The following is a 27,469-nucleotide window of genomic DNA, read 5'->3' on the forward strand; positions in this document are numbered from 1 at the left end:
GCTCTGACTAGCTCTGAGCCTGTGTTCCCAAGACCAAGGGAGCCTTTGAGGACACCTCAGGGGGAGCAGGTCATAAACCAATGACTCGTTCGTGTTGGGTTATGGGGTGAGTGGTAACTTCCAAAATGTGTTCCTGCCCCCTCCCTGCATGGGAAGTGAAGCCAACCGAGGTGGAGATGGCCTGTCTGGGCCAACCTTTCCCTCAAGGTGGCAGAAATGCCCCCATCAGAAATGCTTTCCTTTAGAGCAAACATTGTCCCCTCCAGGGGCATCTTAAAATGTAAATATGCAGGGACAATGTGTGCCTTCTCTGTTCCAGGCCCTGAAAACACTGCAAGAGGAGAAAAGCTATAGCCTCTACCCCCTTATTGTCCTGAAGGTAGCATGGAGAGTAAAGAGGCTTCCCCCACATTTAAGCCCCAACCCCGGGGAGTGAGAAGCAGCTCTCTCGTCCCCTTGTCAGTGCTGAGCCCATAGGGGTGGTAGCCAACATGAGAGGCAGTGAAGCCTGTTCAAACTTGTATTTATTTTCTAAGAGGTCAGGATGAGGGCATGGGGATGGGGGTGCATAACTTGGGTTTCAGGAGGAGCCGCAGACCTTGGGGAGAAGGATGGAGCCTCCTGCCCTGCCCTCAGTCGTGCTGCTAGTAAGGGTGATTCAGGGTGTGCTCCATGATGGTCCGGAGCGCCATCCACGTCTCCTGGGCCGTGGGGATGATTTGTGTGGCAGGCAGCAGGAAGCCATAGCGCCCAGTGTCCCGGAGCTCAAAGCTGAAGGCATACTTGATGCCACTGTCGTAGGCCCAGTCAACGGTGATCCCACTGGCCACATCTAGAAACAGAAAGTCCAAAATGTGACTCCAAAAGGAAGAAGGGGATGTGGCTGCAAGGTACAGAGGCATCCTGAGTGGAAAGTGGGCCCTGGGAGCCAAACCCCCACCCACCCCAGGCCACACCGGGCTTCCTGCCCAGGCCTCAACCAGGATCACAGCCATGCACCTAACCCATTCTCTACTCCTGCAGAAAGAAAGCTCCCTGCAGGCTACCAGGCTTAGGAACCTTGCAGTAAGCCAGGCATTGGGAGCTGTGCACAAAAGCTGCCAAGAAACAGTTGCCTGGGTACCACTGTTAACCCTTCTATCCAGTTGGGAGGCAGCTTTGGGCCAGCCCAGCTAGATCCATGGCACTGCCCTGCGGCCAACCCCAGGTGGATGTGGTGTCTGAAGCAGGGCCAGGGAAGGCTCACTCACAGAGGGTGGTGCTGATGCTGCCAAAAAAGTACTCGATCCCGTGGACCTTATACAAGGCCTCCACCGCATCCTTGGCAAGATCGTACTGCAAGATGACATCGGCAGGGTGAAAGGCAGGGGCTCCCCAGGGCTCCCACACACTCCCCCACCCTCACCACCTGGTGAGAAGCATGGATTTAGGAGTCCTGGTAGTTGAAGGTGGAGATGACCCTTGTGAGAAGGGAGCACAGCATCTCCAGCTTTGAACTTGATCACACATGAGAACAGCAAGCTCCCCCTACCCCCTCTCTGCACCATGGGGTCTATCAGTCCAGACCCTTGTATTCCAAGTAACAATCTGAGCCCTCTGGGAGTATGACAGATATGGATTTTCCTGAGAAGGGGTCTCTTCTCCCCAAGCCCTAAGCAGCCAGTCTCACCAACTCCCTGTGATTTGAAACGGGCTCCAGCGATCGGCCGTAAGGGTACATGAGCATCTGAGAGTAGCTGTGGATGGAGATCAGAGCCTTGAAGTTGCCATGGGCTGTGATGAAGTTCACTATGGCAGCCACTTCTGGCTCTGACTGAGGGGAGGGCCCGTGATAAGTCTCTGAGCAGGGGTTGCTGTTAGAACCATTTCCTGGAAGTAAAATAAAGCCACCCAAAGAGTTGAATCCCCACGTGCGACACAGATGGCACTCACAAAATACCCTTGTGTTCCCCTGCATTTCCCAGCCTCCTTTGCAGTATGACTAAGGTCATACTTTGACCAATGAAAAGGTGAACAGAAATGACATGGCACTTCTGGGTTGAGATTGTTAAGAGCAAGTGTGACTTCTCCATGTTCTTTTCTGTCTGTGTGGCTGGAAGCAAAAACAAAATTCTAGATAGAAACAGCCTCCTGGATCCCTCTCTCACTGCTAGAAGAAAGCTGCCAAGGAGAGTCACCTATTCATATTGGACTTTGTGTGCATGAAAAACAAACTTTTGTTGTGTTAAGCCACTGAGATCGGGATGGATATTTGTTATTGCTGCATCCTCTAGTCTAATGTCAGAGGACTGCAGCCACACCATACCCCGCAGTTCTGAAGCCCTGCAGGGAGCCCCTTCGGCTTGGTCCTGTAGTCCCTTTAGGAAGGTGGGCCTGGCTCAGAAGTTGCATCCAGAGGAAACTGTAAGTCTCTGCCCCAACCCTGGCTTCCCCTACTGAGCAGCAACACCTTTAGGCTGATCCTTCCTGGGTGTGCCGTCAGTTGAGGACTCAGACTCAGTGTCAGCTCAAGCTTTGCCACAGCCACGGCTCCAGGTGAGCCATGAACTTGGGGTCTGGGGACATGGGAAATCAATGTGGGAGAATAGTTCCGCATAGTTGCCTGAGGCTGTTCTGGGAGCCAGAGGTGCAAAGAAGTCTTTGAAAATTCTTCTTGGGGACTTAAGATGAGGGAGCGAACAAAGAGGAGCAGGGCTTTTATTCTTTTCCCAAGTTCCATTTGTTCCCATCTCCCCCCGATTCTTTGCCCTCACCCCATCTCTCTCTTCCTCTTCTGCTCCTCCTCTGTTTTCCCTTATTCCCGAGGGGAGGGTTGGGCTGCACTGAGCTGGTCAAGACTTTGTAGGCTAAGGACACACTTGGAAGGAGTCATCCCAGTTTCTCCTCTCTCTCCTCTTCCCTGGAATGGTGGCACCATCCAGAGATCAGGGATTGCCTCAACTTCTGAAGTCTCCTGAGGAGGCCACAGCATTCCTCTTGACTCCTGGGGCGGGGGGCTGGCCCATGGACCACTTCAGATGATGCTCTAGGAATGCAGCACACGGGTCCTCCCCAAGAATGCACAGGAGGCCAGGCATGGGTGGGAGGGATGGGCTACAGGTTACTTGTTAAACAGCCATTCAATTAAGGCAATAACAAAACCATAAACAAAGTCGTACAGCCTGAGTCACCAACCCAGACACACACTCTTGCTGGCCCCAGGGAGGCCCAGGGAGCACACCCCCTCTCGGTTTGGTGGTCCTCACCTGGGATGGGGACCCTGGTTAGAAGGGGAGGTGCCAGCAGACCTAGGGGGTGAAAGGCAGCCCCCAGGCTGGAATCAGCCCAGCTAACAGCGGCCTTGTTTATTGTGTCTGCTGGGAGCTCCTGCACCTGCTCCACTTGATGAATGACAAACAGCAACAGATGCGCAGAGCGGGGGAGGTTGAAGGCTTTGTCTGCCTTTGCGGCCCACGCACAGAAAGCCGTTCCCCTGCCAACGACCAGGTGGCTTTGCCCAAATATGGAGAAACACTTCAGGCCATTAGTTCTGGTTTGAGCTAAGCAGAATAAACTAATCTTCCCCTGGCCAAATGGGAATTAGCTGCCTGCATCTCTGACGCTCACAGTCAAGGTCCTCTGAGTCTGCCTGTTTCACAAGTACCTGCTAATGGATTCATTAGCTATTTATTTTTCCTTCTCTAAAAATGTAATTTGTAGCAAGGGGAAGTCTCTGGAAGGACATGGTAAATTATTAAAAACAGTGATCTTTGAGTGGTGGGATCATGGGAGCCTTTTGCCCCCTCTGGGCTTTTTTTCCATAATTGTTTTGTACATTGTGTGTATACGGATTTTTTTTTTTTTTTTCCTGTGGCGAGACCCACAGCGGTTATTTTCTTTAAGAGGTAATTTCTCTTTCTACTAGCCAGCCTATCTTGGGGTGCATGGGCACTCACTCCAGTCAGTGCTGAGGGGCCTCATGGACGCCCCCGCTGAGGCAAGCGTCTGTTCATTTGGAGGTGGAAATGCCTAATTTTGCATGGTCTGGTTCCCTTACACAAGCAGTTAGAACCCCCACACTCCGGGCCATGGGCCTCACTCTCAGTGCTTTGGGGCCATCCTTGTTTTTCAGTGAGAACAGACTCCAAGAAGCCAGATTTTTAAAGCAATGGGCATCCAGATTTAAATGTTCTACCTCATTGGTTTGGATACCAGCCTATAGGTCTGATTATCAACAGCAATGACACCGTCCCCTGTGGAGCCAAACCCTGACCCCAGTGAAGTGCAGATGCCACGTCTGGGGGCTGAGGGCTGTGTCTGTTCTGGAATCTCTGTCTTAACTGGACCCATCAAATTGTCCTGCCCATCAAATTGCTGTATTTCCAGGGTCCATGGACCTGTCTCTGAGCTTTCTGGAGGCCTCAATTTCCCAATCCCTGTGCCCCTTGCATGGCAAGGGAGATTAATCAGGGAAAAACACCAAGGAACTCAGGAGAAAGCTGCCCTCTCCCCCTCACTGGGATTAGACAGCTCTGTAGGTATGCACCAGGGTCATAAAGTAATGGGTCAAAAATAAAAACCAGGCTCAAGGCAGCCTTGATGACAAATAATTTGCTCGAGGCTGGGTGCGGTGGCTCACGCCTGTCATCCCAGTACTTTGGGAGGCCAAGGCGGCTGATTCCCTTGAGCCCAAGAGTTCAAGATCAGCCGAGGGAACATGGCGAAACCTCGTCTCCACAAAATTTTTTAAAAATACAAAAATTGGCTGGGCGAGGTGCCTCATGCCTGTAATTCCAGCACTTTGGGAGGCCGAGGCAGGTGGATCACCTGAGGTCAGGCGTTTGAGACCAGCCTGACCAATATGGGGAAATTCTGTCTCTACTAAAAATACAAAAAGTAGCCGGGCGTGGCGATGGGCGCCTGTAGTCCCAGCTACTCAGGAGGCTGAGACAGGAGAATCACTTGAACCCAGGAGGCAGATGTTGCAGTGAGCTGAGATCACGCCACCATGCTCCAGCCTGGGTGACGGAGCAAGACTCTGTCTCAAAACAAAAACAAAAACAAAAATTAGCCGGGTGTGGTGGTGCACACCTGTGGTCTTGGCTACTTGGGAGGCTGAGGTGGGAGGATCACTGGAGCCCAGGAGGTCAAAGCTGCAGTGAGTCATGATCACACCACTGCACTCCAGCCTGGATGACAGAGTGAGACCTTGTCTCAAAAAAAAGAAAACAAAAAAAAAAAGTGGGTCATTCTATTGGACACTTGAAACTATTGCCCTGGCCTCCCCAAAGGGCAGATTTCAGTCCTAGCTCTCAGGGAAAGAGTTCAGAGGCATTTCTTCGTGTTGTGCTCCCTTCAGGGCAGGGCTAGGGATATTTTGGGAGCACCGTAAACTCTGGATTTTGAACAACAAGCAAGGCTACTTAGTACCTCCATTAAGCCTTTCTCTGTCATATTTAGGATTTGACCCATGTAGTTAGTCCTCATTTCAGGAGCTGGGGGCTCCCCTAAATGTTTCCCATGAAGGTTTGGCACATGTGTACATTCAATACACACACACACAACCTCTCCCATACCCACGGCCAGTCTGAGATATGTGCTCGCCTGATCCCTGGCCGTGACTCATGCGTGTCAGCTGACTACATTGTCCTGTGCCTCCCAAGTTGCGTCAACATAATCTGACTGAGTGGGAGAACCTGCCACGGGCCAACACCTCTTCTCCAACCCTGCCCCAGGACAGCAGGTTGCCATACCTCCAAAGCCAGACTTCCAATTCCTGTTGAGATCCACGCCAATGCAGAAGATTCCAGGTCTGATGGACTTGTTTTTCCGCCATAAGCGGTTCTGGGAAAGCCCAGGTCAGGTGACCTCATTCACTGGGCCCATTCCCAGGAATGGGAGCCTCTGATATCCTGGCCTGTGGGGGTAGGGGACCCTGGTGGGGCAGGGAGGAGCAAAGGGAAGGAATTGCCAGGACAGGATGGAGCTGGCATGGGGCTGGGCCAAGGACACAGCTCAGATACTGTGTAGTTGAAGTCAGGGTCTGGGGAGAGGCTGGGCATAGGCTGCCAATAGTGGCCTTCCCTGGGCAGCAAGAAAGAGGTCAGAGGGCAAGAGGCTGCAGGTGCAGTACCTGAGCAGCCTTCCTGCCCTTGGTGAGGACTTCTGCAAAGAGGCTGTGAAGGGATGGTTCCCAAAGTACAGTGACCTTTTCTCCATCCCCCTAGAGCTGACCCCCTCCTTCCATCCTTCCCAGGTGCCCTCACCATGCTGTGGGTAAAAGCAAACCCATCAGGGTTTGTGACGAGCTCTATAAAGATGTCCATGGCCTTCAGTATATCTGTCAGGACACGGTCTTTGCCATAATCACTGACAATCTGCAAGAAAGAGTGAAGAGGGATGGGAGGCCCCACTGGTCTCCTGGGAGGTGGCGCAGGACATTTGCACAGCCAGTGGCTGCAGGAAAGGGTGGCATGGAACCCCTTAGGTATATCTTTTATGCAGAACCAAAGGCTTGGATATTAAACAACTAGAAGGCAGGGGATCAATGTGGGCTCTGTGCTGCAAAAGGTAAGAGTGCACTGTGGCTGCCCCAAAGGGCGGGAGGGAGACAGCACCCTGAGTGTAATTGTTCAACCAGAGGCACCCTTAAATAGTAAGTCCCTGCCCCTAGTTGCAGCCCCCATCATGGGTGCACCTTGGCTACAGGTGCATGCTGACCTTATTGGCAGTCCAGATGCCGGTGGCATGGGTGATCCACTCCCGGGAGTGAATTCCAGTGTCAATCCAGATGGCTGGGTGCCGAGAACCTCCAGTGCTGAACTGAGAAAAAGAATCAGGCCCCAAACACAGGTTTGAACTCAGACAGCTACTGCCTCTGGGCTACCTGGAAGGAGGCCCCCGAGGCATCCTCACTGCCTGGGGCAGTTTCACACACTAGGTAAGAGGGTGTGTGTGCAGGTACCTGTCCGTGTGCCCAAAAATGCACATTTGTGAGGGCCTTTGAAAATATGGTGGTGCCCTTGGGGAGCAAAGTGATCCAACCAGAAGCACAGAATTTCCCAGGATTGAAAGTATCTTAAGGCCAGGGTTTCTCAAACTCTAATGGGCACATGAGTCTCCTAGGGATCTTATTCCAGTGCAGATTCTGACTTAGTAGGTCTGGGGAGGGTCTGAGGTTTGGCATTTCTAATAAGCTCCCAGGTGATGTTGATGCTGCCATGCAGGGGCCGTGCTTTGAGTAGCAAGGCTTCAGACAGCATTAGAAAGAGAAGACCACAGCCCCTGGAGAAATGGAAGCAGGGACAGGTTAAGTCAAATCCCAAGTTAGGTGGGTCCACTTGGCTGTTCAGAAGAGCCCACCAGAGAATTGTTGAGAGCGGCAGCAAGCACCTGTCCTTCCTGATAGCTAATGCTAAATGCCCCGCAGGGTCCACACTCCCTGGTGCCCTTTTGGGCTCAAACTAAGAATTGCTTTCTGATGGGCTCTGCATTCACCTCTCCTACTTCCTTCATGACCCAGGGAACTGCAGGGTGCTGAGTTTGCTTGATTTCTGTTCCAGTGGCTCCTGTGAAGGGCTGGGAGGCTTCTCTACAGACTCAGGCATATCTGCAGGGCTGTCTGAGCCAGATGACCTCATTAGCAAATGGGCCCTCTGTGTACCTCTTTTCCCATTGAACGAATGAAGCAACTGAGGTACTAGAACGCCAACTCACCCACACTCACACCCCAAGTCCAGGGTGACAACTGCCACTCTGCAGCCCCAGCTCCTTAGCCATCCTCCCACCTACTTCCTGACCAAGGACAGGCTAGGTCACCACACTGTCACCTCTTCATACCTACAAGGGTGGATCTCTGAATGCCACAACCCCAAAGCTTATGGGTCACCTGGGGACAGGAGTAGACATATTGTCCTTCTCCCTGAAACTCCCGCCCAGCCACTGCCCCACATGAGCTCAATCTTATGCCAGAGCCCTCAATGTGGAGTCCACAGGTTGATGCTGTTGGCTTTTACCTTCAGGACAAGAATGGACCGGTTTTCAAAGCTGTTGCCAATCTGAATTTTTGAGACAATATCGGAATGCTCCGTTACAAAGTTGTCAATCCAGCTATATATCTAAAAGGAAAGGCATGTGTAAGATTGGCAGTTAAGCAGGAAGTGGGATGAACACCGGGGACTCTCTGAATGTTCTCCCTGCCCTTTCCCACTCTCTTCAATGGTTTCCCACCTCCTCAGAGGGTCTAAAAGAACCAGATAAAGAATTGCAAAAATAGAGCATTCCCTCAGAGCTAAAGGAAGTGAGTTATGATCTTGCTGGATTCCCAGGCTCCTTGCTCTGTGCAGAGCTATGCCTTTGCCTGGGAGAATAGTGTGTACTGAGCCTGCTCAAATCCCCAGGCTTGACCCACATGGCTCTCTCTGGTTGGAAATTCTCTCTTGCCTCCATTCTTTGGCCCATTCAATCCATCTGATAGATCTCACAGACTTTGTAGTGATGTTTTTATCTTCTTGCTCCTTTTAGACTGTAAGCCCCTCGAACGCAGGGTTCTTGTTTTATTTATCTTTGGCATCAATAAATAGTGCCAGACTGTATTATTTCATTCTCTTGTTCTTTCAATACATGTAATTAAATTAACAAATATATGAAAGAAAGTGGATTCCCTATTGCATGACTTGTGAAGTGGGAAAAGTGATGATGATAATAGATGGATGATATCAAGAATGTCATATCCTTGACACACAAAATGAGAAGTGTGCCTTGAGTTCCTTTCTGGAATGGGCATCCCTGCACCCTCTATGTACATTCTCCTTTATAAACAAGTTGCTTGCCCTGGCTGACTGCAACTGTGATCATGAACTTTCTCCAAGTGAAGGCACCTCTCTTTTATTCTACAAACATGACTGTCCAATGTGCCTGGCTTCCTGCCCCTCATATTATATACTCCAGCACCCATGGCTGGGACCACTGAACACCAGGACTGGTCACGGAGAGGCTGAGAGCCCTAGGTCCCTAACTGGAGGATTGGATATGTGTAAGAGTAAAAGAAAGAGGAAAGAAACACAAAAGGTGGCTTCACAGTCAAGGACAGGTTTATTTTAGAGAAATCAACCTGAGAGGGGTTTCTGGATGATGTTTGTCCTTTTTTTAACTATAAGCACTGGAATTAGGCAGTTTTTTAATCAAAGGGAACTTAGAATGGTGGTGTTTGTTCAAGATGGTGACGCTCCTGCTCTGTCAAGATGAAGGTAGCTTCTACCTGCTCTATTCTGACCCATAATGGGTCCCTGACTTAGTGTTCTGCCTAGTAGACCCATTACTCTGCTCTGTACCTGCCTAGGGCTGTACAATTGAACTACTGTCCCCTCTATCTGAATTCTGGCTTCTGGACATCTTTGAATATGACTCTCTGCCTAAGAGACCTTGACCTAATGTCTGCTGTACAGTCCCCAAGTGTCAGTCACAGTTTCCCATAACCCTGGAGTCCTTCACTAGTTTCTGCATGAATCAGGAAACCCTAAGGGGACCAAAGATACAAGAGAGCCCAGAGCTTGACCAACCAGACCTACCTCCTCCAGGGTGTGGTATGAGGAGTAACTGAAGCTGCTGGTGCTGCGCTCCAGCCGGCGGGATTTCGCCATGGCCTCTCTTTCCTCATCCAGCAGCACCTGGGTGATGGGGAACACATATTGGAAAAGAAGGGGAGAGCTGGGCTGCCTATGCCTCTTCTGAGCCCTGCCTCCGCTGGCTGTGCATATAGACAGCAGCAACACAGGAGAATGAGCCACCATGAGTGTGAACTGCACAACAGAAGGAAGGTCCAGATTGCTGGGTGATTATTCTGCCTGGCAAGCTGGCAGTCATGCTGCCATTTCCCAAATGAGCATGGGGCAAGGAGTCCAGAGAGCTGGGGTCTAGGTTTGCCTTTGCCACTAACTGGCTGTGGAATTTGCTGGGGCCTTAGTTTCCTCAGCTTGAAAATTGGGAAAGCAATATCTGCCTTACCACTTCATAGGATAAAATGTAATAATGGATTTGAAGGTGTTTTTGGGGGAAAAAAGGGTGCTCACAGTCTACTGCCAACATTGCTTTTGCACTTAATAAGCACTCTGTTGAGTCAGGACCCAAGCCAAACCATGTGCACTGACCCCATTGGGGGAAGCAGAGGGTTCCTCTGACCCCCAACATTAACTCCACTTCCAGGAAATAGCCTAGACAACTGGTATACAAGCCATTCAGAAAGCCAGGCATGACCAAAGTCAGTCTAAATAATTATGATTAATGTGCCCATGGTCTTTCACTTACCTCCTAAACACAAGTCTGGGTGAGTCAAAAGCAATGTCCTTGGGTATCAACGTGGAGTTAGCATTCAAGTCTTACATGGTACTTCCCGCTGCCCATACAGAGGGCAGTATAATACCTGGCTGGGTTAATCACTCACTCACTGCTCAGACCACCTACATTTCAAATGTCTCAAAAATCTTGAGACATTTTTCCCTGCTTGGGTCGCAGTGAGATGAGCTAGTGTCCTTCACCCAAGCTCATGCCCTTATAATGGCATCCAGAAGCCAAGACACCCCAGGATTCAGCACAGACTGTCCAGTGTGGGAGGTACTCAGGTCCTCTGCCACTGAAGATGCCGAGAAAGCATCTTCATTAACCCAAATTGCCCTTTGTTTGCAGCACTGAGCCACAACTAAGTCTTGCCGATGACTTATTTGGGGGCTAGAGCCTTAGTTAACCAAGCTTCATCTTCATGATCTCACTTGATCTGGTCAGATGACCTGATAACAGAACAGAAATGAGCTATTTGTGTTTTAGAGCTAAAGCAGATTGGAGTGGTAAAGGGACATAAAAGCAAAGATAACAAGTGGCAGAGGTGAGACAAGAACCAGGCATTTTAGTCCATACCCTGGGGTTCCTTAAGGCCAACTATCAAAACTAAAGGCTAACAGTAATAATACACATGCAGGCTGGGCATGGTGGCTTACACCTGTAAACCCAGCACTTTGGGAGTCCAAGGCAGGAGGATTGCTGGAGCCCAGAAGTTTGAGACCAGCCTGGGCAACAAAGCAAGACCCCATCTCTACGAAAAATTAAAATTAAAAAATTAGCCAGGCTTGGGGACGCATTCCTATAGTCCCAGCTACTTAAGCTGAGGCAGGAGGACTGCTTGAGCCTGGGAGTTGGAGGCTAGAGTGAGCTATGATTGAGAGTGAGTTATGATTGTACCACTGTACTCCAGCCTGGACAACAGAGCAACACCCTATTTCTAAACACACACATACGCACGCATGCACAAAAACACACACATACACAGATATGTTTATGTCTGTGTGTGTCGATATGTGTGTGGACAGAAAGAGCATGCAAATGTTAACAACAGCTGAAAACTCCATTCTTGCAATTTGAAAGTTTTTTACGATAATGAAAAATCAAGGACCCCTGAGAAGAACCCAAGAACCTAAGACACTAAAATGCCAAAAATATAAACCAAAATGTTCACAATGCCTGCTAAGATAGAAGAAGGTGGATTTGAAGTAAATTTTTTCTATCCTTTATTTTCACATTTTGGCAATGTGCTTATACTACTTCAATAAGTAAGAACTTTTTTTTTTTTTTTTTTTTTTTTTGAGACAGAGTTTCTCTCTTGTTGGCCAGGCTGGAGTGCAGTGGCGTGATCTCGGCTCACCGCACCCTCTGCCTCCCAGGTTCAGGCTATTCTTCTGCCTTTGCCTCCCCAGTAGCTGGGATTACAGGCATGCACCACCACGCCTGGCTAATTTTTTGTATTTTTAGTAGAAACAGGGTTTCTCCATGTTGGTCAGGCTGGTCTCGAACTCCCAACCTCAGGTGATGCACCCGCCTCAGCCCAGAACTTTTAGATGAATAAGCAATAGCAAAACCAAAAGCCCTAATGGCTACTGTGGCATCTTCCACCCCGGTCAGGAAGAGCAGCCTCCCCGCCCCACCTGCCACAGATGAGGCAATGCCTAATGACTCACTCATCCCCGAGGCCTAGTCGGCTTGCTCACAACGCTCAGGTTCATAGATTTCAAAATGGGACTGGAAATTGATGTTTGGGGCTCACTTTACTTTTAAGCACCGACTCCATGCAAGGCAATTACAGTTGTGATATTTTCCAGCTGCACTGGCTGGCCAGGGGCAAAGCCGGGATTGCTGGGTAAGTTAGACATGGCCGGAGGAGCCCGGGGCCTCTCTGGCCCTTTGCAAACACTTCTGGGAAGCTCTAACAAAAGAAATTTGTCTTCTCAGGAAGCCGACCCAAATCACAACAGCCTACCATGACCAATGTGTGCCTGGTGCCATCAGCTGTGACGAGCAGCTGCAAGGAAGAGAACAGCCTGCCAGCCTTGAGGACAAGGCAAAGGGTTTCCAAGGATCTGGTGGAAGCCTGAAGTGGGGGTGAAAGTGGAGGACAGGGAGGAGAAATCAGGAAAAAAAGGACTAGAGGACCCAATTCTCCCCACACAGCCTGGGACACCCACAGGAAGACAGGACCCAGGAGACTGTCCTTTGTTCCACATAAGAGCTTGGAGGCAAATGGGAAGTTAGCACCAAACTGCAAATAACTTTCCAGACACCCTCACAGCCTTGTGAATGGAGGTGACACCCTCTTTCAAACTGGAAATTCTCAGGCCTCACAGCTGGCCCCACTTCCAGGAACAGGAATCTGCCTTGGCCTGGAAAATGCACCAGCGTTTGCTCCATTCCTGGGACTGAGGGAAGGGGATGGGTGACCAAAGAATGCGGTCTGGCCACAGGCTGAGGAATGCCTAATGACAGCCCTGTCAGGCTTCTCAGGAAAAAATAACAAAACAAAGAAACCAACCAACTCAGAAGTAAAAGCCATCTGCCTCCCTGGAAGCCATAACCTGACAGGGAAAGCAATACCTCAGTGTGAATTAATTTACGATGAGTCAGGAAGGATGGGGGCCCTAAGGGAAGAACAGCCCTCCCGGGTTGGGCAGGGGAGGAGGCAGTGGGGCCCCAGTTCCTGTGAGAGCAGGATCTCTCACAGCCCAACCCCAGCCACAGATGCAAAATGGACACAGCTACTGAAAATAGAGTGGGCTGGGGGCTCTGGGACAGCAGCTGCTGCCTCTCCTCCCCAGTTCCTGGCCTTCTCTTCCAAGCCTAACATCTGCAGTAGCAGCTACGTGGCCAGTAGCAAATCCAGTCCTGTGGCACTGGACGTGGGGGGAGGCTGCCGATCTGATGTTTTCAGAATGGACTCCCTCAGAGGTCAAGGCCAAACCACAAGGCTTCCCTGTCTAAAAGGCAAAGTTAAAACACCACACGGACAACAATGATGACCGCTGAGGGGACAGGTGGCTTGAGAGTGGAGTCTGAGGGTGCAGGAGCTAGGTTAAACCCTGATCCTGCCACCAACTCCATCAAATTACTAACTTCTCTGTGCCTCAGTTTCCCCTTTGTAAAATGGAGGTCATGTTATCACATACTTTAGCATATACTTTAAAATGTTCTCATGAGGGCCAGGTGCAGTGGCTGACACTTGTAATCCCAGCACTTTGGGAGGCTGAAGCAGGCGGATCACTTGAGGCCAGGAGCTCAAGACTGGCTTGGCCGACATGGCGAAACCCTCTTTCTACTAAAAATACAAAAATTAGCCGGGTGTGGTGGCAGGCACCTGTAATTCCAGCTACTCAGGAGACTGAGGCAGGAGAATTGCTTGAACCCAGGAGGCAGAGGTTGCAGTGAGCGGTGGTTGAGTCACTGCACCCCAGTCTGGGCGACAGAGCAAGACTCCATCTCACACACAGACACACACACACACATACACACACACACACACACACACGCACACACACACACCAATGTTCTCATGAGGATTAGAAGGGCTAATACATGCTAAATGCTTAGACTTTTGCCAGGCATGTAGTAACTGCTGGTGAATGTTAGCTATGATGAGGAGGAGGAGGGTGATAATGACAAGGAGGATGATAATAACTTTGGGATGACTCCAGGGCTTTGTGAGGGAGCATTACAAGGCATGACCAGGAAGTCTGGGTTCTCCAGAGGTAGGATAGCTTCTGTAGGACTTGGAAGGCAGAAAGCCCCCATTAATGGTCATCTGGGTGAGTCAGTCAGCACCTGCCTTTCATGTGGCCCGACAGAGGGGCCTGGGTCCTCTTCTGTCCCTACCCCCATGATGCAGCCAGGCTCTGCCTCTCCCAGGGTCTTGCCCATCACTGCTCCTGTCTTCCCTGGCTTCTCCTGCAATCTTCCCTGTTGTCTTCTTCTCTTCTCTGGAGCTGCCACTCACCCTCAGACCAGCCAACAGCATTTCTACCTTTAAAACTCTGCTGTTCAAGCCAGGCATGGTGGTGCACACGTGCAGTCCCAGCCATTCAGGAGGCTGAGGCAGGAGGATCTCTTGAGCCCAGGCGTTCAAGGCTGCAGTGAGCTATGACTGTCCCTGTGAACAGCCACTGAACTCTACCCTGGGCAACATAGCAAGACCCCATCTAAAAAAAAAAAAAAAAAAACTCTGGTGGTTCATGCCTGTAATCCCAACACTTTGGGAGATTGAGGCAGGTGGATCACTTGAGGCCAGGAGTTTGGGAACAGCCTGGCCAACATGGTGAAACCCTGTCTCTACTTAAATAATAATAATAATAATAATAATAATAATAATAATAATACAAAAATTAGCCAGGAGTGGTGGTGTGTGCCTGTAAGCCAGGCTACTCAGGAGGCTGAGGCATGAGAGTTGATTGAGCCTGGGAGGTGGAGGCATGAGCCGAGATCATGCCACTGTACTCCATCCTGGGTGATGGAGTGAGACTCTGTCTCAAAAACAAAACAAACAAATAAAAACTGTACTCTTCAGCTAGCAAGATAATAATTTAAAAAAGTAAAGAATTAAATTATATAGGCAATGAGAAAATGGTAAATGTCAAGAAGAGTGAAATGGGAAGGAAAGAGGAAGTTGGGGAAGTGGGGAAGAAGAAGGGTACAGTTTAAAACAAGATGAGCAGTCTGGTGTGGTGGCTCACACCTGTAATTTCAGCACTTTGGGAGGTCGAAGTTGGCAGGTTGCCTGAGCCCAGGAGTTCAAGACCAGCTTGGGCAACATAGTCAGACCCCATCTCTACAAAAAATAGAAAAATTAGCTGGGTGTGGTGATGTGGTCCTATAGTCCCAGCTACTTAGGAGCCTGAGGCAAGAGGATGGAGTGAGCCTGGGAGTTCGAGGCTACAGTGAGCCATGGTTGTGCCACTGCACTTCAGCCTGGATGACAGAGCAAGATCTTGTCTCAAAATAAGTAAATAAAATAAAACGAAAAGAAAGCCTTATGACCATTGCAAGGGCTTTGGCTTTTACTCCAAATTAGTTGGATTTTAAGCAGAGGAACAACATGCTTGAATTTGCAATAGTTTTAAAGGACCCTTCTGGCTGCTGTTTAGAGACTAGGTAATAAGGAGTCAAGGTGGGGAAGTGGGGAAAGCAGTTAGAAAGCGAATGGAAGAACCCAGATGAGCGACGAGATGGCGCATGGGCCCTAGGGGGTGGTGGGGATGTGCTAAGATCCATCCTGAAGACAGCGATAAATCTGTTGTTGATGGGGGTTTGAGGAAGGGGTCAAGAATGTCTCCCAGCTTCTGGTCTGAGTGACTGGAAGGATGGTGTTGCCATTTCCTGAGATAGAGAGGGCTGTGGAGGCACTGATGAAGGGCCAGGGGAACTTGGTCTGGACCTGGAAAGTTGGAGATGCCCACTGGACCCCCAGGTGGAAACACTGAGTAGGCAGTTGGATCCAGGAGAGGAGGTGCTGCCTGGAGACAGAACACAGAAGTCCTGGATGCCAGGAGAAGAGACAGACTCCAGGAAGCAGAGAGCCACCAGTTGTGCTGTTGGAAGAGGAACATTGAGAGTTGGCCACTGGGTTGGATTTGAAAGTTGTGTGTGACTTTGTCGAGGGAAGCTTTGGTGAAGTGAGGGGATAGGCAGCCTGCCGGCGGAAAGGGATGGAGATGACAGGGAAAGTCAGTATTTTCAGGAGTTTCACTCTATGGGGAAGCATAAAAATGGGGTGATGGCTGGAGGGGAGAGGGAAGGGATCAAGAGAGGGTTTTTGTAAATGGGAGAAATAACTCTAATTGCATGGTGATGAGAGTGATCCACTAGGGCGAGGGAAATTGGCAAAGCAATATTTACACCCAATTGTATTCTACTCTGGATGGTCAGAGCATGAGTGATTTTTGTTTTCTCCTTGTGCTTTCCACTATTTTCCAAATTATCTAACATGAATATTTATTAATTTTGTAATCAGAAAAAAAGCCATTAAAAGCCACAGAGCTGATTGCTCAAGTGAAGCTTTTCCATGGTGACTCATCCTAGGGGGAAAAAAAAAAAACCAAAGGGCTGAAAAGAACGAGGAGGTGAAGAAAAATTAAATGCAAATAGAGCTCGCTCGGAATCAGATAATTTCTTGCCTGGCCCACTGCAATTTCCTCACCACCCTCCTGCCTGTCAGTCTCTCCCTGGCCCTGTCGCCAACTCAACACTGTCACTGTCAGGGTGGTTTTTCTGAAATGCAAATCTGATCATGTCAAAGCACCTCCGGTGACTCCTCCCTAGTTTTCGGGATAAAATCCTGACCTTGTCACATGGTGGAGGGCACTCTTTGCGATGGGGTCTGGCTTCATCGCCAATCGGGGTGGGGGCCCCCCTTCCTCTGGCCAGCCCCCCTTACCTGCTCTTCAGCGCACCATAATTACCGCCTTCTCAGAAGCGCAGCGTGCAGTGCCTCTTGTATGCGCTCCCATAGCAACCGCCCTCACTCCATCAGCCCCTCATCCACTCCATTGTAACCACCGGCTTACTCCCCTCCATCCCTGGCCCCCGCGACCCTCCGGCTCTCCTGGATACAGGGACAGGTTTTTCATCTCTGTGTTTCCAGCTCCTTGCCCAATGCGCAGCACACAGTAGGGCTCTCTGTGTCTGTGAGTGGAATGAATGGCCCTGCCTGACGTTTCTCAAGCATCCCTCTGATCACAGGGCAGAGGGAGGGAAAGATTCCAAAATCTCCCCTGCCTCTGGCCAAAGTGAAAACCAGCATCGAGGTTTTCCAGCCTGGTCCTAGCCGCCAAACACCACCACTCCTCTTTCCTTTCCTCCTCCTAATGAATGTCCATTGGTTCCACTGACATGTATCAAGCCCTAATGAAGCAGCAAGTCCTATGGTGGGTGCTGGGGTAGGAAGATGGATACAGAGCATGGAGCTGAACCTTGGCTGAGGGGAGGGGGCCAGAGAAACAAAGACCCACATGTGAATAAGGTCGTGCCTGTCCTGAACTCCCCAACTGAGCAAGTCATTCGGCAGACAACCACCAAGGGCCCACCCTGCAGGGGACATTGCCAAGTACTTGGCTGAGGGGATCCAGAGGACAGGGAGAAAATCACGCCTGTGCCTCTGTATCTGAAATACAAGACTGGACGCCAACAACCTGAGGGGTGTAAAGCCCTTTCAGTCCTGTTAGCAAATCTCAGCTTCCCTCCTCCTGGACCCCTCCCCATCATCAATCCCTCAACACATCAACACACCAGCCACCCCCACCCCCAGCTCCCTCTCAGCCAAAATATGATCTCAAGTATGGCAGTAAGCGCTTGATCCCTGCAGGAAGAGCGAGTTGGTGAAAATCCTGCCTGGCTGGATCAAGGCTAAGAGGTCAGAGCATTTTCCTGAAAGGGAGGGCAAAGCCCTAGAGGGACTCGGGGCTGCGGATGTGGGGAGAGGACAGGCTAAAGCCAGTGGGGGAGGCTCAGAGGGGACTCTGGGGCAGTCCCTGATGTGCAGAAATCAACAGAAAGTTTTTAGAGACCTCTGTGTGTCTGTTTGCCAAATGCTGTGGAGCTCCCAGGGTAGGGCTGAACCAGGGAAATGGAAACTTCAAAATAGAGGCCTGGGCTAAAAATGAGAATTCAGTTCTATTTCTTTTAATGTGGTAGCCTCTTTTGTCTGTGGGAGTTTCCCCATTTTTGCTTGTGGGGGATTTCATTAGAGAAATATCCCACTCCCACATGTTGAGCGGGAAACAGATGTGCCTGATGAGGGATAAAGGTCTTTGAAAGGACCAAAGTGCCCCAGCCCTGCGCTCGCATGGGAACGGAATGCTGCCTGATGCGTTGATCCTCTGACATACAGTGTCAAGTGTGTGTGCTCCGGGAGGCTCTGTGTTCCCACACTCGGAGCCCTTAGGGGAGATTAGCACCGTACAACAAGGTTGGGAATGAATCTTTATGGATACACTTCCACAGGTACACGGCCAGCAGCAGCTGCTGCAGAAAGATGCAGCCAGGGAGGCTTAACCAATCAGTGGTACCCACAGAGATCTCTAGGAAGGAGGCTGTGCTGCCAGCACCTTTCAGGGGCTCTTTAAGATATCCTGGCAAATAGAACAATTGAAACAGAATTTCATGATGTTCAGAAAAGACTCAGGGAAAGCAGCAGGGAGACTGGGGTGTCCAGGATGAAGGCTACCTTTGTCCTACCCAAGAGCGGTTCTGCTCTCCCAAAGTGGTTCCTCTGGGAGAATCCTGCCTGGGGGAGATGCCCTGTGCAGAGAGCCATGCGATGGAGGTCAGGGGAAGGCAACCACACCAGTGATCTCTCTGCTTCTTTCACCATTTCCCAATCCTCTGAAGTAAAGCCGTTCCCCCAGGCATTGGATGGCTGAGACACAGCGGGAACAGGAGGGAGTGGTCAGATAAGCAAAGGAAGAAGTTATCCAGAGGCACCTTCCCACGGTGCCCCTGGGAAGACCCCAGCTACATCCTCCTGTCTCCCTTCTCCCGGCGCCTTTGCTGTTTATTGCTGCAAATCCCTCCCCAGGAGGACTCATCACAGGCGTCCTCTCCACTCCCACACTGTGAGTGCTTCCCCCATGAACTCTGTCCTAGCTTCGGATTCTGAGAAGCGTGTGGCTCACTGCCTTCCACAGCATGTTCACAAACACACCGATGGAGACCCAGAAACCACATGTCCACTTTTAGCCCCGAGAACATCTCCTCCATATTGGGCCCCAACCAGAAAGGAAGGCAGAAGGCAGAGCCCTTGCTGGGGCAGGACCTCACCTGGATGTCCTTTATCATGATGCTGTAAGCAAGGCCATGGGACTCCAGATAAGCTTTGATGTCTTTCAGTTCGGAGAAAGGAACTCTCATATCCACGGGGAGGCTGGGCCTGGCTGGGCCACGCCAGAAGTCCACCTTGTTCACCAAGGAAAGAGAGACAGCTGCATTACTCCATGTCCTTCCACACAATCCTGTAGGTGACCCCAGAGAGCCAAAGAATCTCTCAGCCAGTAGAGACCTTTTTTCTACGTAGGAGATGGGGACGGGGGTGTGATGTCCCAAGACCTCCCAGCGGATGCCTGAAACAGCAGATAGTACTGAATCCTATATAGACTATGCTCTTTCCTATACATACAGACTTGGGATACAGGTTTTTTGTCATTTTTAATTTTTGTGGGTACATATTAGGTGTATATATTTCTGGGGTATATGGGATATTTTGATACAGGTATACAATATGTAATGATCACATCAGGGCAAATGAGGTATCTGTCACTCAAGCACGTATTCTTTGTGTTACAGACAATCCAAGTACTCCAAGTACACTCTTTTAGTTATTTTAAAATACACAATTAAATTATTATTGACTATAGTCACCCTGTTGTGCTATTAAATACTAGATTTTATTCACTCCATGTTTTTGACAGACCTATAATAAAGTTTAACTTACATATATATATATATATATATATATATATTTTTTTTTTTTTTTTTTTTTTTTTTTTTTTTTTTGAGATGGAGTTTCACCCAGGCTGGAGTGCAATGGCATGATTTCAGCTCACTGCAACCTTTGCCTCCCAGGTTCAAGCCATTCTCCTACCTCAGCCTCCTGAGTAGCTGGGACTATAGGTGCGTGCCACCACGCCTGGCTAATTTTTCTATTTTTAGTAGAGACGGGGGTTTCGCCATGTCGGCCAGGCTGGTTTTGAACTCCTGACCTCAGAATATCTGCCCACCTTGGCCTCCCAAAGTGCTGGGATTGCAGGCATGAGCCACCGCACCTGGCCCTAACTTATAAAATAGGCATAGTTAGAGATTAAAAACAGTAACTAATAATAAAATAGAGCAATTAGAACAAATGCCAGCATCACTACCCATACACTTTGGGGCCATTACTAAGTCGAATAAGGGTTAGACGAACAGAAGCACTGTGACACAGCGACAGTCGGTCTGATGACCGAAATGGTCACTAAGTGACTCACGGAGGGGAGCCTGGACAGCGCGCAGGTGCGAGACTTCATCACACTACTCAGAACAGTTTGCAAGTTAAAACTTATGAGTTTTTTCTTTCTGAAATTTTCCATGTAATGTTTTAGGTTGACTGTCAATCAGGAGGGACTGCCATACACTTAAAAGGGCCCCAGTTCCATAATGAAACCCTAAGGCTGAGCGGAAAGACTGCGACAAACAAAATCCCCAAGGCACTGAGGTTCTTTCCCTAATTTCAAGCCCTGTCACCTCCACACCTCACTCACACTCATTGCAACTTCGCCTGGATCCAGAGAACCTAAAGAGTCCTAAAGAGTCCTCAGGATGAGGCCACCCATCATCTGGGACATGAACACGGACAAGAACCCTGGTCAGGAAAGGGAAGCGTCATTGCTCCCATCCCCACAGAAGTAGGAGAGGCCGGATCTGTGTCCCTAGGTCAGCCTTTTGCGACACCTATTTTTCAATTAGTAAAATGGAGAGAATGATCATAAAACATCATGAGTCCCAGTCGACGGGACACTCAGACAAGTAGGAGCAAGGGCTTTGACCACATCCAGAATTATCTGGTGGTTCCAATGGCCCCCTAACAAAACCCTTCTATGTAACAGTCAAAGTCAACAGAAATGTTTTCCATTGTGAAAACCTGCAGAGGACAAGTGTTCTCAGAAAAGATGCTCAGGCTGACAGGGACAAACTCAGATAAGATACAGGTTTGCCAAGCTAAGCTATTTCACTTGGGAGGCCAACGTGTCCAATCTCCACGCGACGTGGCATCCCACCCAGAGACACTGTGTTCCCTCCCCCTCCCCCTGCCATCCGTGTGGCTTTAGGAAATTCCTGCCGTTTGGAGATCAGTGCCCTGACAGGTTGTGTAGCAGCTCCCTATCCAGGAGAGAGTGGGTAGCTAGAGGAGACACGCCCTAAAAAGGCAGCCCAAATTTCTGGGCAAGTGTCCCTGAGTTTTCCTGAAGAGGAGCCACATGTGATTTCCCACAGGTCTGTGCTCTTTGCAGGGACCTCAGGAGGGCAGGTTTGGGGTAAAGGGGGGCAGGACAAGGAGCTGAAGGTATGAGCCACTGCGGAGGGAGTGGGGGGTGTCCTCAAGCCTGAGGAGTCCTCACCTTCTGGGGCTTCAGGCCCTCCAGATCCCTGAGAAGTGAAAGCTGCTTCTCGTCTTTGGCCAGGACTCGAAGAACCTGGTCCCTAGAAAAACACAGGGAGGGGCGGAGGAAGCTGCGGAGAAGGATCCCTGGAAGGCTGTGTCACTTGGAAGGGGCAGAATGGAGTAGAGGCCCCGCTGAAGGCAGAGCGGGAAGGCCGGGAGGCACCGCCCGAGTGGAGGCTGAAGGAGCCCTGAGCAGCCAGGACTCGCAGGCAGCTCTGAGAAGCACATGGTCCTTCAGCCTAGAGCCAGTGAGCTCTCCAGCCCCAAGGACAGACCACTTCAGGGGCTAAATAAAGCCTGTCAGTGCTACTGCTGGACTGAAGACCAAGCCAGGGGAAGAAGGAAGGGAAAGGAATGGGGACGGGGGCAGTGTGTCAAACGAAAGGAATGAAAGGAACACAGGGGCTGGGGGGACCAGTGGTGACCCCAAGGGCTCTTCGCGTGGGGGCTCCAAGGCCATAGTCTGTCTCAATGCCCGGAAGGTGAGATCAGATAACCGCACCCCACCTGACATGGAGGAAGCTGAGCTCCTTCCCTTCCCGATGGAGGTGGGTGGGAGGTGGCGTAACCAAGAGGCCTGTGGTGTGGGCTCTGGGGTGTGACACCTGGGATGGGGTTGCTGCCCTCACAGGCTGGCTCTGAGACCGTGGGTGAGGAACCCCCTCTCTACGCTTGCTGTGTCTCCCCTTCTCTACTGTGGAGCGTGGTGGGGCATCCACCTCACCTACGGACCTTGGGGAGACTCAAAGTACATCCACAGAGGGCCTGGTGTGTAATACTAGAACTTCCTGTCATTCAAAGGAGGATGACACCCACATCCATTTGTGGTAGAGGTACATAGTCTTGTGGGGGCTCCAACTTCTCTGAGAATCAGAGGAAAGCTATGCATGCTTCCTCCCTGAAGAAGCCCCTGTTGTATAGGAAAACTGTTGCATGTGGTTTCAGGGGATTCTTGTAGCCCCAGGGGTTTCCTCCTGGACTCTGGATTAAGAACTCTGGATTTGGGGAGGACCACCAACGAGCCAGCCCCGGAGCATGAGAGTGGGAGGCTGCGAAGCTGGAAGTGGGTTCAGGGCAGGAACCCACATCCTGACTCTCCGCCTTGATCAGGCACCAGTGGGGCAGCCACCTCCTGCTGGGACATCCAGTCCCCTCCTCCCAACCAGTCCTCCCTCCCGCTGCGGAGCAGCCACTCACCCTGTGAAATTCATTTGGCCCAAAGCTGCTGCCAGGATAAAGCTGAAGACCAGGAGTGTCCGCCTGTCCATGGGGGATGGCCCAGGGCACGTCCCTCCTCCGGGAGTGCCCTGCATGCGTCTTCCTCCTGGTGAGCTTCAGGGGCTTTCCTTGGGCACCATGGACTGGGCTTCAGGACAGCACAGCACCTAGAGGCTGGAAGGTCCAGCTTGAGAATGAGCATTAGGCTGTCTGGGGCACCCAGCATGTGGCTCCCACATGCCAGGCCTTGGGAGAGCTAGGGCTGCCCTGCCCCAACCCAGCACATCCTCTCCTGGGAAAGGGAGAGGGAAGAGAGAAGGAGGAAGACAGGCCCTTAGCTTTTCTTTTCTCTCAGGAGGTTTGCCAGGGCAGCGCCTCGTGAGCGTCAAAGCCTCCAGCTCTGGAGAAAGACCAGAGTAGCCAGCAGCCCTGGGACACCCTCCTTTCCTCCCTCCTCTATAGCATCCTCTCTTTTGCTCTTCTTCTCTCCTAGCCCACTCATGCTTTCCCTGGGCCATATCCTCCTTACACATAAGGGTGTGGACGCCATTGAAAGACCACTGGGCTTAGAGACAGAGACTGGGTGCTCACTTCCCATCTAAAATATCTGGGGCAGCTGCCCTACTCTCTAAATCTCAGTTTACTCATCCATCAAATGGGTTAAATCATACCTCCCCTCCCTACCTCACAGGGTTTGGAGGGGTACAGATGAGGCAACTTGAGTGAACTGGCTTGGTAAAGCCTGCAAAATGCAATGTATTATTATTTCAAAGGCATTAACTTTTAGTCACAGCCACATTTGAGATCAGTCCTCCAGTGGCAATGGGGAGAAGGGGAAGAGAAGAGAATGGAGAGGAGAACAAAGGAAATAACTATATATTGTATGAGAAGGAATTCAATCAAGATTCCCTTTTCTCTGTCTTCAGGTGGTCATCATTGTGCTAGCACAGATCGTGGGCTTTCTACTAGACATGAAGGTCACCGCAGTCGTTATTATAGTTCCCAACAGACAGCAGAGTCAATTTCTCAGTCCTGCTGAAGCCCCACACAGTTCCCTTTATAGTCTGGGAATAGCAGGAGTAAAGCAGGGGCCAGGACACAAAGCAGTCATCTTGGAAGGAGAAAGCGAGAGATGATGCCTGAATGGCAAATGATGAATCTAACAGAAAATCCACAGGGGGTGGGGGAAGGCAGAGGCTGAATCCAACCAAGTCGTTTCAGCAGAGGACGTCAACAATAGGCCACTTAACTGTCACCGGCGATTCTCAGAAGCCCCTCTCCCCATCCATAGTATCTCAGAATGGCCAATTAACTGGCTATGTGTCCAGAGAAGGCAGCTCTTTTATCGACAGAACGCCCTGCTCCCCCACCAACCTGCCCTACTCCATTATTTTGTAGTTCAGCTGTTCAGACATGCCAAACTCTCCTAGAACCCTGGCTTTGGGGACTCTCAAACAGTAATATTAGCAAAGGGTTTAAGGACGTAGAAAAGAAAGCAGTTATGCTTTCCACCCAAGTAACATTCAGCTTCAGTAGCAATGGAGATAAAAGGGTGTATTGCTAAACAATAGCTCAGGAGTTTAAAAGGAAATAAACAGAGATAGTGCTAGTCACCAAAAGTACCCAGTGTCTTCTTGTTCAAAAACATCATTTTAAGCCACCAATAATGAGACAACTATCCTTGTACTTGGCTTAAGGGTGGGAAAAGAGAGAGAGAGTGAGAGAGAAAGAATAAGAGCAAAAGAAAGAGAGAGAAGCAGTTAGGAATTTTTGAGAATTCTATGACACAGCTTCCAATAGAACTTTCTGTGATAATGGAAATGTTCTATGTCCACACCCCCCAGTAGGATAGCCTACTTGAAATGTGGCTAGTGTGATTGAATACTGATTTTGGAGTTGTATTTAACTGTAATTAATTTAAATAAAATTTAAATAGCCACATGTGGCTAATGGCTACCACATTGGACAGCAGAGTTCTCTGGGAATTCGCCAACACTGAAAGCACCGTCTCCAATGGCTGGATTTGTTTTTGATTTTGCTTCCTCTAAGTTCACGTTGGACGGGTAATGTGCTGATATCGTAACAAGGTTTGAGGGTGATACATCTCACACACGCATGCATGAGCACCCAATTATCATGCTTATGAACTGCAATTATCAGCTTATGGCTGGATTTGAAGCAGAGACACATAGCTATGCTTGACCTAATACCTCAGGTTGGCTTTTCACTCATAATTAATTACTCGCCTAATCATTTGCTCAGTAAATGTCCACTGAATACCTACTATTTTCCAGGCACTTGCTAAAATCTGGAAGCAAAATAGAAAGCAACACATATCTGGCCCTTACATTTCTAAAGGGGTAAGTAGACAATTAATTTAAATAGCATGCAGATAACTGGTGATTGGAGCCCATCTCACTCCACATAAGTGTAAAACTGTAGCTGGTGTTTGTGCTACAAGGGAAAGGCACATTGTACCATGAGGACGGGTAACATGGGCTCCATATAGACTGAAGAAGAGTTTCCCTAAATTAGAAATTTTATTGGAGGATTTTTATTTCCTGCAGGTGGGTAGGTTAGATACCTAAGCAATCCTGCCCAAATGAAAGAACTCAAATGCAGGATAAAATATTTTGAGTAACAACTTTTTTAAAGCCATCGCTGGGTTGGCACAAATGTAAGAATCTACAGATCCCCAAAAGGAGGAAAAGTCAGACAGACACCAAAGAGGTAAGCAAGCTTTGCCTCAGAGAACTTCTCAGAATGCTGGTGTTCTTGATTTTCCTACTGGATGCATGTACCATGCATCTAGAATCATCTTCCCTCTGCTTCAAATCTATCTTTCCAAACCTTCCTTTAGTGAAGGTTTCTGTTTTTACTTATTTGAAAATTCTTGGCCAGGTGTAGCAGCTCACCCTGTAATCCCAGTCCTTTGGGAGGCCAAGGCAGGAGGAACCCAGGAGTTCACTTGAGTCCAGGAGTCCAAGACCAGCCTGGGCAAGTCAGGGAGACCCTATCTCTGCAAAAATAAAATAAAATTAGCTGGGCATGGTGAGGCATGCATCTGTAGTCCTAGCTACTCGGGAAGCAAGCAAGAAGATCGATTGAGCCCAGGACTTTGAGGCTGCAGTGAACCATACTCCAGCCTGGGTGACAGAACAAAAACCTATCTCAAAAAAAAAAAGAAAAGAAAGAGAAAAAAGAAAGAAGGAAGGAAGGGAGGGAGGGAGGGAGGGAGGGAGGGAGGAAGGAAGGAAGGAAGGAAGGAAGGAAGGAAGGAAGGAAGGAAGGAAGGAAGGAAGGAGAGAAAGAAAAAAACAGAAAGAAAGAGAGAAAGAAAGACAAAGAAAGAAAGAAAGAAAAGAAAGAAAGAAAGAAAGAAAGAAAGAAAGAAAGAAAGAAAGAAAGAAAGAAAGAAAGAAAGAAAGAAAGAAAGAAAGAAAAAGAAAGAAAGAAAGAAAAAATTATTTTGCTCTCATTCTTGAAAGGGTTTTTTGGGATAGAAATTCTAAGCTGATTACTGTTTTCCTTTCAACACATTGAAAATATTATCCCACAGTCTTCTGATTCCATTTTTGCTGCTAAAAGGTAATCAGTTGTTGACTCACTGTTCTTCGGAAGGTGACCTCTCTTTGTTCCTGGTTTCTTTGAAGATCTTCTCTTGGCTTTTGATGGTCCACAGTTTTATTATCATATATTCTTCAGATGCACCATCATATGTCCAGGTATGGAAATTTTGTTTGTTTTGTCTTGCTTGAGAATCATTTGAATTCCTCTATCTGAGTGTCACTCGCTTTCCATTATTTTCCAAATTTCTCAGCCATTATATTTTTAAACATTGCCTCTTCTCCTCTCTATTACCTTCATCTGAAACTTTTGACTGGATAGATGTTAGACCTTCTCATTCTAGCCCCCAAGACTCATAACCATTCTGCTATATTTCCATTGTGTGGTCTCTCTGGGCTACATTCTGGACAATTTATCTGTAAAAATATTTGTGTCTTTATTCCAATTACCTGATTTTTTCACTGGCTGAGTTTAATCTGCAATTTAATTGATCTGTGAAGTTTTACATTTCAATTGCTAAGGTTCATTGATTCTGCAACCTTTTTTTTTTCACGTTTTTAACACTGCTAAAATCAGGATACATCTTACAATTGGTGGCATCTTGCAATGACAATCGGCATTATTGTTGATGGCACATAAAATTATGGTGCATCTTATAAAATCAATCCCGTTTTATAGTCAACACAATATGATATTCATTTCTTATTTTTGGAAGTTCTATTTGTTTTTTCTTTTTTATTTAAGCCCAAATGACTTGAATTTCTTATGTATTTTAGAATTTATTGATTATTTCTTTAAATGTATAAGACAGATATTTTATATTCTGTGTCAGATAATTACAGTTCCTAGATATTTTAAGTCTATTTCTGCTGTGTATTCTTTCTGCTGGTTCTCACTCATGGTGCATTTTCTTTCATGCCACGTATCTGTGAACCAATCATTTTCCTTGAACATTTATCTGTGAGAATCCCTTGAGGCCTGGGTTGAAGGTGGGTTCTTCCAGAGAAGATTTGCATTTACTTCTGTAAGTTGCTGGGGACACTACCAACCTGAGACCACTCTAAATTAAATAATTTAAGGTATTTTTTGGACTGCATAGTTAGCATAAACTTAAACCACAGACTCATGTTGGGGAGCTTACTTGTGGTTATGAAATCTCAGGAAACATTTTTCCCAGCATCATCTAACAGCAAAGTTTTAAGTCCT

At 48.9% G+C, this 27,469-nt stretch overlaps 1 protein-coding gene and 1 non-coding gene across 4 annotated transcripts; both read right to left on the minus strand.

Annotated features, from left to right (window-relative positions):
• Positions 1–506: 506 nt before the first annotated feature.
• CPA5 (carboxypeptidase A5) lies at positions 507–22,831 on the minus strand. 3 transcript variants are annotated; one of them, XM_030932840.1, is made up of 11 exons: positions 22,676–22,831; positions 21,435–21,516; positions 19,102–19,236; positions 9,549–9,647; positions 7,995–8,096; positions 6,700–6,801; positions 6,246–6,356; positions 5,733–5,823; positions 1,670–1,736; positions 1,251–1,335; positions 507–832 (listed from the first exon to the last, which is right to left on the minus strand). In XM_030932840.1, the coding sequence occupies exons 1-11, from the start codon at positions 22,789–22,791 to the stop codon at positions 659–661; spliced, it is 1,164 nt and encodes a 387-aa protein (XP_030788700.1). In that variant the 5' UTR covers positions 22,792–22,831; the 3' UTR covers positions 507–658. The 3 variants fall into 3 exon arrangements, with proteins under 3 accessions (XP_030788700.1, XP_030788699.1, XP_010377090.2); XM_030932839.1 differs by having other exon boundaries at positions 1,670–1,869; XM_010378788.2 differs by lacking the exon at positions 1,251–1,335 and having other exon boundaries at positions 1,670–1,869.
• Positions 22,832–24,749: 1,918 nt separating this feature from the next.
• Positions 24,750–24,853, minus strand: LOC115898510. Its single transcript, XR_004058235.1, has one exon. It is a non-coding gene; the product is annotated as a small nucleolar RNA U13 (small nucleolar RNA).
• Between the last annotated feature and the right edge of the window lie 2,616 nt (positions 24,854–27,469).

Source organism: Rhinopithecus roxellana, chromosome 6 (genome assembly GCF_007565055.1).
Source record: "Rhinopithecus roxellana isolate Shanxi Qingling chromosome 6, ASM756505v1, whole genome shotgun sequence".
Lineage (NCBI taxonomy): Eukaryota > Metazoa > Chordata > Mammalia > Primates > Cercopithecidae > Rhinopithecus > Rhinopithecus roxellana.